This window comes from Gymnoscopelus microlampas (assembly GCF_963454915.1).
Source record: "Gymnoscopelus microlampas genome assembly, chromosome: 2".
NCBI lineage: Eukaryota > Metazoa > Chordata > Actinopteri > Myctophiformes > Myctophidae > Gymnoscopelus > Gymnoscopelus microlampas.
This window is the reverse complement of record NC_139939.1, coordinates 40,797,477-40,810,253: the sequence shown is the minus strand read 5'-3', so window position 1 is coordinate 40,810,253 and position 12,777 is coordinate 40,797,477. Positions and strand designations below refer to the sequence as shown.

The following is a 12,777-nucleotide window of genomic DNA, read 5'->3' as shown; positions in this document are numbered from 1 at the left end:
TGAACTGGCACTGCAAAAAGGTGAAAATCATATTCACACACATTTCAACACACTTTTTAAGCAGGTGGTAAGCCATGGTAAATGCACCTGCCACTAGAAGTAAATGTGCAACATTAATTTTGCTTTTGATCAGCATTATGCTTATGATACGTGACTAGCATAGAAAAATGTATGTACAAAAAAACAAAAGATTTCTAAGAATGCAGACACTCATGAGAGGCTTCTTGTCAATCCATTAGTTATACAGGTAATAATCCTGTGGTATGGACATTTACCCTATTATACTTTGTTGTCCGGGGTCCCTCAGGGGTCATTCCTTGGTGGCCTCCTTTTTCCCTCCACCAAATTGCAATGAGACACATTGTGAGCTTGTAAATTGGCTATTTTCACAGAATGTTTGCCCATTGTGACATTCCCAGAATAGGGAGGGCTAGGGTTCAAATGGTTAATCTTACTGCATGTTACAGGGGATATAAATTCTATTCCCATTTTCACCACCAGATGGCACTCAGAGTTTAATACTGCTAATTCACACCATGAAAAAAATGCTTTGAGGCAGTGCTATCATGTAGCATAGAATCAATCCTACTATACTTTTAATTAGCTAAAGTGGTACATGATGCTTCAGAAGTATGAGCATGTACAACTGGACACTTAAACACACAGGAACAACATAAAAACAGCAGTGTAAAAATGTATAAATAAAAAAAGGGTAAAAACATGTTTAAAAACAAAAACAAATAAAAGGGGGGGGAGCCACCTTTTGGAGTGCAGTCAACATCTATAGTGTGGCACAAGGCAAGCGGGATACAGTACATATTAGTGGAACTCCTGTGTTGTAAACATTTCTTTTCCATACAATTAAAGAAAGTGCAGGTGCTGGTTAAAGCAATATTTGTCTTTAGTATCATTTTTTCACTTTGATTTCTTGGCATGTATACCTCCAAATGAGCTCCTGAAATGCCAATAATATCTGGCCCGGGTAGCCTCCATTACTTTGAAACATTTCAGTGGATCAGCTTTTCGTATCATCAGTTACACAATTGCATAAAGCATTTGTGTTAACTACAGGTCTTCAGCAGGATGTTAAAATCAGGAACTCGTGTGACGGTATAGGCTACTGTGTACTTTTAACCACGGCGAAATATCACTTTAAGAAGAGATGTCAGGTTTGAAAATTCATTGTGGTCTTCCACTGAACTTTCACAGCATCATTCAGATTTCTGTATTGCCATCTAATGAGTGTGAAAGGCAAAAATGAACAGTGAACAAAACCTTAATGGTCAAAAAAATTAAACATTAGTTGACGTTTTGCAATGTTAGCACTGATTGTGAGCAGACTAATTCAAATCCCAGTTTAGAAGTGTACTGGACTCTGTGGACATTTACTTCTACATACATAGCCTAAGTGTACACGAGATTACAATATTAACGTTATCAAGTACGACTAGCTCGGCTACAATATGTACACCAAGATTTAAATTAGAGCAAAATCCATAGTCTTTTCCTGCTTCCCTCACGGCTGGATAGAATCCACAAGTTAATAATATCAGTCTTTCTACGTCTGGCAAAATACGCTTCCAAGAGTTTTTCCATTCACATTCATACGGGTATCATACACATAAACTTTATAGATTTAAGTTCCCCAAATGCCTCCACTAGAACTGATTGGGACGTTTTCACACCAACAACAGATTGATTGATTCATGTTTCCAACTGGTAATGGTGCAGAAATGGAAGCAGTCGTCTTGTCCGAGCCCTCAACCGGACAGAGAAATCTCATAGTCACTAGTGGACAGCAGGGGGCGCCCTACCTTCCTAACGTTTTTGGCATTTGTTATGCGGGCTCCAATCACTACAGGCTTTTCAAAGTACTGCACCAGGGCATGCTCCGTGAGCACAGATGCAAGGAACTGCTCAAAGGTTATGGCCCAGTCCTTGTCGATGCTGGTGCTGTGCGGCAGCCCGGGTCTCTCGTTGAGTCCGCCTCTACCGTGAGGCCTGCCGCCAGAGCCCGTTTCACCGGCATGGGGGCCGAGCCCGCTGCGCACCAGCACAGTGTCCTCGGCGATGTCCTCGCACTGCAGTTTGTCGTCCAGCTCGTGGGATCCTGCGCTGAGCACCGAGTAGGATGACATGGACGTGTCGTCCTTGGTCTCGTCATCCGAGATGAGCATGGCTGACGACGTCCCCGTGTCCTTCAAAGAAGAGTCCTCCAGCTTGATGTCTTGCATGGTGGGGGTGGCGGGCAGCTGCTCGCATCCTCCGTCTGCCACGTTCCCCGCAGTGCCGCCGATAGGCATTGGCTTGCTCTCCTCCACGCCCCCAGGAAGGAAGCGGTCTCCTTGGATGCTCTGTGGGAACATTCCAGTCTCCTGGGTGAGAATGGAACCCATGGCATCGCTCATGTCAAGCTGTCGGTTCAGGTCCAGGTTGCCCTCGTGGTCATGGTGGTCCTTGCCGACGGAGTTGCAGAACAGCTTGCCCACCTCGCCCATCTCCAGCAGCAGGCTGGTGACAGTGGCTGTGGCGTGGTACAGCTGCTGCTCAGCCATGTCCTCGCTGAACATGCTGTACAGCGTCTTGCACAGCTCGATGAACTGGCTCTGAGGGAGAGACGAAAGGTTCACTTTATGACACACAGAAGTGGAGCTCACCCACACATTATAAGCGGCAGGAAAATACAGAGTAGTAGTAGAAGAATTAAATACATTTTATTTTAAATTAAATACATTAAGTGAATTATCTTTCCTTTAAAAAAAATGAAACATGTTTAAATCTATTTTCAAGTGTGCCCTGCTTCATACTCAAGCATTTACACACATTTACACCTGGGAGCTTCTCAGTACAACCACAGTTTTATATTTTTGGCCATTGAGCAGTTTTTCTGGAGCAGTTTTGGGGCTAGGTGACTCGCTCAAGGGCAGTTTTACTGTTCGTTGCCATTCCCATTTCAAGATGGATTATGTTAGTGCTAATGCGTTTTTCCTGTTAAGGTAGCCTACATATACGCTGCTATATCATACAGTATAACATTCTATTTTTGCCATGCTACAAAAATGTTTGTCAAATGGTACACTAAATCTTTGATTAAGGAATATAACATGCATTTAGTATTCTGCATTATCTATACTAGACCATACCCGTAGGGGAATATGAGCACCCAACGTGTGCAGTTTGGCTTATGCGCTGAGAACAGACAGTATCAGGGATCGAAAGTGAGTTTGTACTGTGTAGTGGAGTGGTTCGCAAACGTTTTTATGTCAAGGACCCCCAAATTGACACTTGTTAGCCCGCGGACCCCCATTTGAAAAGATATGCCAGGGACCCCCATAAGAGCGTTTTTTTTTACGGCTCTTGCAGTGAATCTCAACCATTTTGATTTCAAGGACCCCCAGTTTGACATGCATTAGGGCTATGGACCCCCATTTAATGGCATTTCTATGTCTTGGACCCCAAGTTATATAGTAAAGTCCACGGTACATGCTCCCGTCGCGAACACACACACACACACACACACACACACAGATCGTCCAGCGCGTTTGTTTAGATCCAAGTGATTATCAATGATAGCGGCTACACCAGGCGCGCGGATCTCTCTCTATCTCCCCCTCTCTCCCCCCCCTCTCTCTCTCTCTTTCTTTCCCCCCTCTCTCTCTTTCCCCTCTCCTCTCTCTCTCTCTCTCCCCCTCCCTCCCACGCTCTCTCTCTCTCTCTCCCTCCCTCGAGCCGTGTATACGTTGACACGCATATAGGCCGCGGACCCGTCCACCCCCCCCCCTCGCGAAACCTGGCAACGACGCATGCACAGTTTGATCAAGAGTCCCCCCAACCAACGACCAACGAAGACTCCGCCGTGAGGTTACTAGAATTATAGTAGGATTTCATTTTCATGTTATATACCTTTATTGATTCAGAGGGAAATTCAGGTTCTCAGGAAAATCACCTATTATCAATTAATCAATGATCGTTTGATTAGGTTAATAACTAACAATGAATGAATGGAATTCCTTAAAATTTGCATTCATACTAGCTAGCGAATAATGCATTGATAAAAATAGGGGAAAAAAACACTCAAAGATTGAAATATAATTATTAAAAACAAAAACATTGATTTCAGCAGGTGAGATTAACCACTCAAACCCTATATATACCCAGGGTCCCCCAGGGATCTATACTTCCTCCCCTTCCCCCTCTATACCAAAGTTCTTCACTGAAAATAGCCAATCTACAAGCTCACACCGCATTGCAACACAATGACTATGAGCTTGTACATTTGCCATCTTCGCAGAATGTTGGCATATTATGCCATGCTCAGAAAAGGGACGTTATACTGTATGGCAGACTAGTACAGCAAACACGGCTTACCTGGTTCAATCTCGGGAGGTTTTTTGAGTTTTCTAGTTTAGGCTTGGTCTCTTGGTTCCACAGTTTGAGATAATGGCGGTAATCAGGAGTGTGCAGTTTTTTCACTGTAACATGTAAACATGACATGGTATTCACAATGGGTGTTACACAATTAATTGTAATTTAATGTAATTAAGACATCTGTTGTCTGCTTGTTTTTGTAATGTCTTTGTTTGAGGACCTTTCTCACCTTTTTCATTCTTAAATGTAACTCTGACAAAGCCATCATCCTTCTCATTTTTGCACTTAGGGTCATGACCTGTGGACAGAAGGGAAGATTTGACAGGTAGCCCAGACAAGATAAACAAATAATCACAAACTTGTTTGTTTTCCCATTGAGCTGAACATATTGTGTTTCATGGCATCCTTACCATTATTAGAGGTTTCTGGGGTGATGTCTTCAAAGAAGTACTGGGTTGCCTCAAAGGCAGAGTCAGGCTCCTCGTGTTCATGGCTGACCTCTGGTAGAACAGAGCATGGAAAACAGTCACTGTTTTTATGTTCATTTTCAGGAGTTTCAGCTTTCTACTGGACAACACGGTGAAGAATGATGCGAGATGTGACTGTTACGTGTGTTCAGAATGTGTTTGGCTGTGGACTCAGAATGTGTCTGTGTGGTAACTTAAGCATGCTAACCGGCTAACCTTCCAAAACGCCCTGGAGAATGTCACACTGTTAACTGACTGCCAGAGTTTATTCATAATGTACTCACCCCTCTGCCAGCGATTTGCGTGTTTTTTAATTTTTTTTATTTTGTAATTTTTCATTCAAATAAATTGTCTGGGTGCGGTTTTAAACACATACGACAAATGTGCCGCTAGAGAGCAGCAAATACACAGCTTGATCAGCTCGCTGACTCACTCGCTGACTCACTCGCCCCCCCACACCCAGTCAAACAGTCAAATACGTCAAACCGGATGTGACGTGTTCTCAGATTCTCCGATCGGCCAAAAGTACAATGTGATACACGACGGCGATGACTGTTCATCACCCAGACTATAGATTATAGAAGTAAACCTCTCCGTTAGTTTTTTATACCGTGTGAAAAAACGTGTTTTTCCCTATTCTGGCCGAAAATGACCGGGGAAAAAAAATGAAACCGGAAACGGAATCTGCGTCATGAAACCGGATCCCGGTGAAGTAAGTGGAAATCGAAACCTAGAATGAAAAACAAGCAGAATAGCGAGATAACAGATTAAACCCAAATTAATCACTAGATCGCATTAATGCGATCTTGGCGGACAAGCACGCTATTTATTAGATCGCATTAATGCGCGATTGGCGGTATATGTGTTAAAGTTGAACGGGTAGACGCAGGTGGTCACTGAATGACAGCAATGTTATCAGACTATCAAAACCTTAATGGAGAGGAAGCCTCAAGAGCTACATGTGAGGCAGACTGTGTTCAGTGGAAGCGTATTAAATGTGTGAGCATGTGTGGCGTGCATGCGTGTGTGTGCATTTCACAGGACATGGTGCTGACTACGGAAATTCTGAAGTGGAAGTGCTGTGGAAGTCCATTTTCTCAGTTAAGCGAGTCAGCGACTCATCTCTCACTCTCTCAGATAAACCTCTTTCTCTGCTGTGACAGTGCTTTAGCAAGTACTTCATTATCCTGTCATGCTTTCTGTGTCTGTAAGTACATTTTATTTGTATAGCACTTTTCACAGAGAGAACTCACAAAGTGCTTTACATACAACAGAAATAAAAACAGCAAGAAACATTGAAATGATAAGAAACAAAACAAAAACTACAATGCATCTCAGGAAAAACTAAACAGCAGACACATTTCACACCTGGAGGAGAAGCTCAATGACATTCCCCAAATGCATGTTGAAACAGTAGTGTTTTTAGGTGGTTCTTAAAAATATCCAAAGACGCTGCAGCCCTTAGTCCACGAGGAAGGGCATTCCAGAGTCTAAGCGCTACAGACTGAAAGGCTCTGGTACGAGGAATGACCAATAGACCCTGGTCAGCTGACCTTAGGGTCCTGCTGGGTACATATGGTTTTAGCAGGTCAGTTAGATATTCAGGTGCCTGACCATGCAGAGCTCTAAAAGTGAGCACCAAGACCTTGAACTGAACCCCTAAAAATAACGGGAAGCCAGTGCTGTCTCTCAGTCTGCATCTCTACTAATGTCTCCCTCTCTCTCCTCCTGACTACCCCCTCCCCACCATGCATACAGCGCGCACGCACACGCACACACACACACACACACACACTCTTCTGGGGTGTTACATGCACTCACCAGGTAACACATGCATCTTGTACAGCAGCTTCAGTTTCTCAGTCAGGTCTCCATGGTACAGAACACCTAGGAAACACGCAGACACTCTGTAAGGACGGGATGTTTTTGCAACGCTCCAGAGTTGAGTTGAGTTTATTTGCATGATGATAATAAAACATAATAACAAATAAAAGTAAATCATATATGATGCTAAAATACTGATGGGCAGATACCTAGTAGACGTCAAATTGAAAATGTATGTCATATGATGTCAATAAAACAGTTCTTGGTCCACATTTCAAGGACATACAGATGATAAATACCGCACTGTATGTACAAACACATACACATGCATGTGCCCTTACACACACACTTTAACATGCAACTTCACAAGTATATGCACAATTGTCAGTGTTAAATGAACACTGACCATCGTCAGTGTTCATTTAACTTTGAGACTGCGATAATGGACCGGTAAGTGTAATGTCAAAAACTCTTGACGATTTTAGTGCGCACCCACAGTCCTTTGGAACCACTCACCCAGGCCGTTGATGAACTCACGGAAGTTGATGAGGCCATCTCCGTTGTAGTCCAGGAGACGGAAGAAGTGCAAGGCCAGTGGGTCGGAGTGGGCCCCGTTGGCCCAGGGGAACATCAGGACGAACAGGCCCTTGAACTGCTCCAGGTCAATACGGTACTGTTCCAAGTATGGCAAGCTTGGGTCATGGCGCTCTGTGGGGTTGCTGCTGCCGCCCCAGTAACAGCTGGTCAGGTGTTCAGCCTAGAGAGAGAGAGAGGGAGATGTGATGAACCATCTGAACTGAGTTGACTGGGAACATTTGTTTCATTAGTTTTTTGTAAAAGTGGAGTGGGATTGCAATCTTATGCAATCTTATGCGTCTTACTTGCAACGTGATTCTACCTAGCTAGCTGCAGACTGAACAAAGGGGACAATTTCAAATGTGGACCACTGTGAAAAAGCACACAATCTTGGCAGAACAAATTAACATTATCCCCATGTACACAGCATCAGCATTATGACCGTGGAATTAGGGGAAACTATTTCACGCTCCAGTAATCATTATCATCATAAGCACACTATCATCAATACCGTGTCAAATTAATCTTTTCCAGTGTGGTCGTACACATCTGTGCAATGAGAACAATGTTAGATTTACAGCCCATAATAATTCTTAGTTCCTGTAAGCAGTGGTGGAAGAAGTATTCCGATTGTTCACTTCAGTAGCAGTACTGTATTCAAATGTTTACTTGAGTAAAAGTACAAAAGTATTGGCATAAAAATATACTAAGTACCAAAAGTAAAAGTACTAATTATGAATAGCCTATAAAAACATATATCAAAATATGTCAAACCTTTTCAAAAATAGCCGATGAGCTTGTTGGATTCATTATAATGTTTTTGTGAATAGTCCAAGAAAAATCTAATTATTCATTATTAGATTACTCATGTGAATGAATAAAATATAGGAAGGTAGAAATAACCCTACTCCAGCTGCACAATCAAAAACGTTGTCTTCAAACACACACAGTAAAAATGTTTAACAGTTCACACAAGAAAAACAAAGATTTGTGTGGAACCCTCACCTTGAAGAGGACATATAGCTCCTCCAGTTCATCGATGCTGAAAGCAGTCTCTGTTACAATAGTTCTGACCTGAGACACAAAAACATCACAATATAAGATCATGTAAGAATTGAAAGGGGGGAAATGTGTTCTTTAACTATTAGACACGAAAGGTTAGATATACTTTAGGGTTAAAGTGATTTAACTGATGTTGATGCTATATTCATTATTTTTTTCTGGAACCCCCTCAAGGACCCCTGGGGGTCCTTGGACCCCACTGAACTACATAACAGCCTTCATGTACCAACCATATGACAGTCATTACGTCATAAAAGCTCAAGCAGCAAATCCAAGACAACTTCAAAGTTTATCTTCCGCCCTGACAAGAGTATGGCTCGTACAGATGTGGAAACGACACTACATGTTTGCTGTTTGTTAGTTAATCTAAGGCCTTGTCATCATGACCCGTAGCCTAATTAGCCTTTACATGAAGACAAAAAGCAGGTCTTGTGCATTTTCACAAAGGATTGCCGTCAGTCTGCATTTATGCGAGATGAGAAAATGTCACATGTCACATGCCAGTGAGATGGGGTGTTTACCACGTTGCGTTTGATCGTATCCTCAATGGTCTGGATCACCTTCAGTCTCTGTTTGAAACGCATCTGTTCGATCACATCTGCACGGATAGATCCAAACTTCTGACAGACAAATAGAGTGAGAAGGAGACGTGAGAGACGTTGTTTGATGCTGTCACTTTGAAAGTTATCCGTTAACAGTTAACAGTCAAAAAAAACAGCAAGACCAAAACATGTGAAGATTATGTGTGTTTGGCACACAGAGAAACCAATAGTTATACAATCATCAGGACTACGATACATATGCATAGAGAAGAAGTTGAGTACACACTATGTTAGTACTTTTATTGGCAACATTTTGATTTGAGTTGGATCTACATCAGGTCAGAAACTAAACTGGACACATACAGTACATACATAGACATACTGTGTACACTCACACACACACACACACACACACACACACACACACACACACAGATTTCGCAAATGTTTGGAGATATTGTATTGACTTACATTCATTCCATATCCCTTACCCTAACCATAACCACAATTTAACTTACATCGTAGGAGCTGCGGACCAGTTTAAAGATGTCCACCTCAGGATGTGGTTCTCCGTTATCAGTCAGGAGGGAGTGGAGGTGGGGGATGGGAGGCAGGGTGCTGTCCTTATTGGTCACACTGTCCAAGTACCTACAATACAACAACCAAGGAACATACCACATGAATAATACAGAGTTTCCACACATCATCTTCTCAGAATGTTAGAAAAAAATGAACAGCATATGCTCAGTTTAAATAAAGATGATACAAATAAAAATAAAAGATTTCCTCTTACATGTGATGTGAGTCATGTGACCCTTTTCACAGCAGACGTTTTGACGCGTCACAGAATGGTAAACTCAGCTGAAGGTAATATGAGTCATTCTGTTTGTTTTGTTTTTTCACGCATGTTAAAGAGGCTGTATCCAGCAAAGCATTTGTTTCTGAGTGCAGTGTATGTTTTGAGTTGCTTTCAATGGAAGTGCCGCGTATATTTATGCGGACAGCTGCTGTACAGTTAACTTTGTGTATTTGTTGATGACATGAATTAATGTGTTAATATTCTATGCTATGTTAATGAATCGAATACATAGGAACACAATGGAAACAAGTCCACAGGACTTTTTTGTGTAATCCTTTTAGCCTTAAAGTCTTACTGTACCTCTGTGCGGTTTATATTTCTGACCAATAAAGTATTCAATAAATAAAGAAAAAAAGAAACATCCCCACAATTAATGTTCTTAACTTTAGCGTTACCTAAACAGAATGCTGTGTGTATTAAGTTGACTGAGTTTGTAACTATAGATCTATAGTGCCTTGTGATCCCAAGGTTGAAGCACCGCTAACAGTACAATCAGGCCAGCCGTGATATGAAGGCAGAATTAGGTCACCACCAGAGGGAGACTGTCACTAAGACTTGTCTTAAGAGGCCAGTGGGATTCAACATATAGTAGGTTGAGATATTCTGGTCATATGGTTTTGGAGTTCATTTAATACCTATATGTAAGGGAAAATTGATTTACAGACTAGGTTTAGGAAGAAGACACCTAATGAAAATTTCAGTCACTGTAACTCTGTTTAAGTACATCAGCAGAACCCCTGAAATATAAATAATATAAAAACAATCCTCTCTCACTCTCTGGAGACCGTGAAACAGTGGTTAAAGAGCGTCACCTAAAGCAATGGCCAAATACATATCAATTTGGGGGTCCTTGACACGAAAATGTTAACGTCCTAAAACCTAAATCAATGTCGGTTATCCTTTGACCCCTGTCCTGTCCTCCCCTCCTCCTCACCTGCCCAGTACGGTCATGGCCTCTCCGTCGTCTTTACAGCCCAGCAGCTGGTGGATGTTGGCGTGGAGCACAGACAGAGCGAGCTGGAAGATGACCTTGATGCCCTCGTAGAAGAAGCAGTCCACCACCACCACGGCGCTCTCGAAGGGCATCACGGACAGGAAGAGGGTGAGGAACCAGGACAGAGAGATGGTGGAGATCACGCCCAGGTCCTGCATGCAGTCGTACAGCTGGGGGACGTACTCCCTGGCCAGCTCCTCGAACACCCCCTGGTCCACCAGTGCTCCTATACGGCGGACAGGCCATCAATAAGAGAGATGGGATGCGGGTTAGTACAGCCATTCCCAAAACTGTGGTGGGCCGTGAGGGTACTGCAAGTGGGGCCCCAAATAATTGGAAAACACTTAAGATTTAACCTGTTAACTCTTTATGACTGCCAGGAATGAATGAATGAATTTGTCCGTCTCCGGTCCTCTTGCCAGCGAAGACAGCGATTTTACGAAAAAAAAGGAAACTTTATGTCCAGAACAGTTACTTTTCAGGAAATGGAAAAAAATAACCTGTGTTCCAATGTAGTCATTATTTAGTCACCAGCTGTTGTTAACACTTTTCCTTGGTTTAAATATTTATATAACCAACAAACAGACAGACTTTCTGTCTGTTTGTTTTTGTGACACTGTCATACAACAAAGTTTAAAATAGGACATCAACTTATGAAAAAACATTAAAAGCCTACAGCAACAACATGAAAAAAAGGAGAAAACAAATGACTCATCTGAGCATGTGAGGTATAAAAAAACATGCCCAAAGTCATTTCTAGAGAAAACAACATCTCATGGAACACGTCATGGTGGGAAAAAAAGACGCTTTTTCCCATCAACACGCACACGCGCACACACACTGACCTACAACTCTGGTGTTATAGTAGTCAGGCAGCATTCTCTCACAGAGTGCCACCAACAGCCAGAAAGCCTCCTCTTCTTTGGCGTAGAGCAACAACACTGATGTGACGATATTCATAGCCTGGTGAGAAGATGCACAGCGTTAAGACAACGCTGGTACATAGTGTTAGCAATGTTGGCTAAATGTGTTTTGTTTTGGATGCAGAATATCCATTTTCCTTTTGTTTACTTGCAGAGTTTTCAAAACACTACAGCTATTATTACGGTAATTTTTCAAGGCAGATTTAAAAATTTCTAAGAAGATCTGTCAGCCCCATCGGTGGATATTTGGATAGAAGCAGGCCCTAGATTCAAGATTCAAGAGATTCAAGATTCATAGCAGGAAGAAAGATGAAAATTTACATTTGCAAGGGGTGCAGCCATGCCTGGTTTCCTGTTATTCAGGAATTGAAACAAACTTGCCCTTTTTTTATGTGAATTGCGTGTGTATCCTATGTGCATATTTTCTGTCTTTTGTTGCATGTGTGCATGTGTCAGTCACTATTCTATCTGTCAAGTGTGAGTGTGTGGCCTTTGTGCATATTCTTTTGTTGCATGTGCATGTGTCAGACAGTATTTATCTGTGCCGTGTGTGTGTGTGTGTGTGTGTGTGTGTGTGTGTGTGTGTGTGTGTGTGTGTGTGTGTGTGTGTGTGTGTGTGTGTGTGTGTGTGTGTGTGTGTGTGCGCGCGCGCGCGCGTGCGCGTGTGTTTGTGTACCTGACAGTAGCCTATGTTGGGGTTCCTGAAGGCGTATGCAGTAAGCACCCTGCGGAGGGCAGCGATGCCCATCTCGTTCTGGAAGGCCGGGTGCTCAGGCAGAGAGCGATGGAGGTCCCTCTCGATCTCCTCGGTTGCCAGGTTGTACTTGCCCATCGACTTCTCCACCAGGTCTTCGTAGTAACCTGGATGGGTGGCCATCTCATTGATCGCCCCTTAGGAAACACAAACATAGTCTCTTTCAGCACATCGTTTTTTTGGTTGGTGGAATGGTTTGTTATATTGTTTTTAGAGACACTTTTGTTTAGCATTTTATTTTTACATTTAATTTATGAAACATTCATTCTCTTTACATGTCTAACATTTCAGCAGTAAAATTGACCCATAAGTGCATATCCCTCTGGCTGCTTCAGTTTATACTGAACGTAAAAGAGCATTTCACCTGTAACAATACATCTGACCCACAACTGGCTCACAGAACCCTGC

The 12,777-nt window shown here is 42.6% G+C and overlaps 1 protein-coding gene across 2 annotated transcripts in view; it reads right to left on the bottom strand.

Annotated features, from left to right (window-relative positions):
• Positions 1 to 577: 577 nt before the first annotated feature.
• tbc1d9 (TBC1 domain family, member 9 (with GRAM domain)) overlaps positions 578 to 12,777 on the bottom strand; it is a 34,389-nt gene continuing 22,189 nt past the window's right edge. The window contains exons 10-21 of one of the 2 annotated variants that reach the window (XM_084043312.1): positions 12,292 to 12,506; positions 11,538 to 11,655; positions 10,633 to 10,918; positions 9,358 to 9,487; positions 8,819 to 8,917; positions 8,241 to 8,309; positions 7,176 to 7,416; positions 6,657 to 6,722; positions 4,779 to 4,868; positions 4,598 to 4,666; positions 4,369 to 4,472; positions 578 to 2,606 (exon numbers count right to left, since the gene is read on the bottom strand). In XM_084043312.1, coding sequence (XP_083899438.1) covers positions 1,761 to 2,606; positions 4,369 to 4,472; positions 4,598 to 4,666; positions 4,779 to 4,868; positions 6,657 to 6,722; positions 7,176 to 7,416; positions 8,241 to 8,309; positions 8,819 to 8,917; positions 9,358 to 9,487; positions 10,633 to 10,918; positions 11,538 to 11,655; positions 12,292 to 12,506 — 2,333 coding nt within the window. In that variant the 3' untranslated portion in view covers positions 578 to 1,760. Of the gene's footprint in view, positions 2,607 to 4,368; positions 4,473 to 4,597; positions 4,668 to 4,778; positions 4,869 to 6,656; positions 6,723 to 7,175; positions 7,417 to 8,240; positions 8,310 to 8,818; positions 8,918 to 9,357; positions 9,488 to 10,632; positions 10,919 to 11,537; positions 11,656 to 12,291; positions 12,507 to 12,777 lie in introns of both variants that reach the window. The other variant, XM_084043313.1, reaches the window with a different exon arrangement.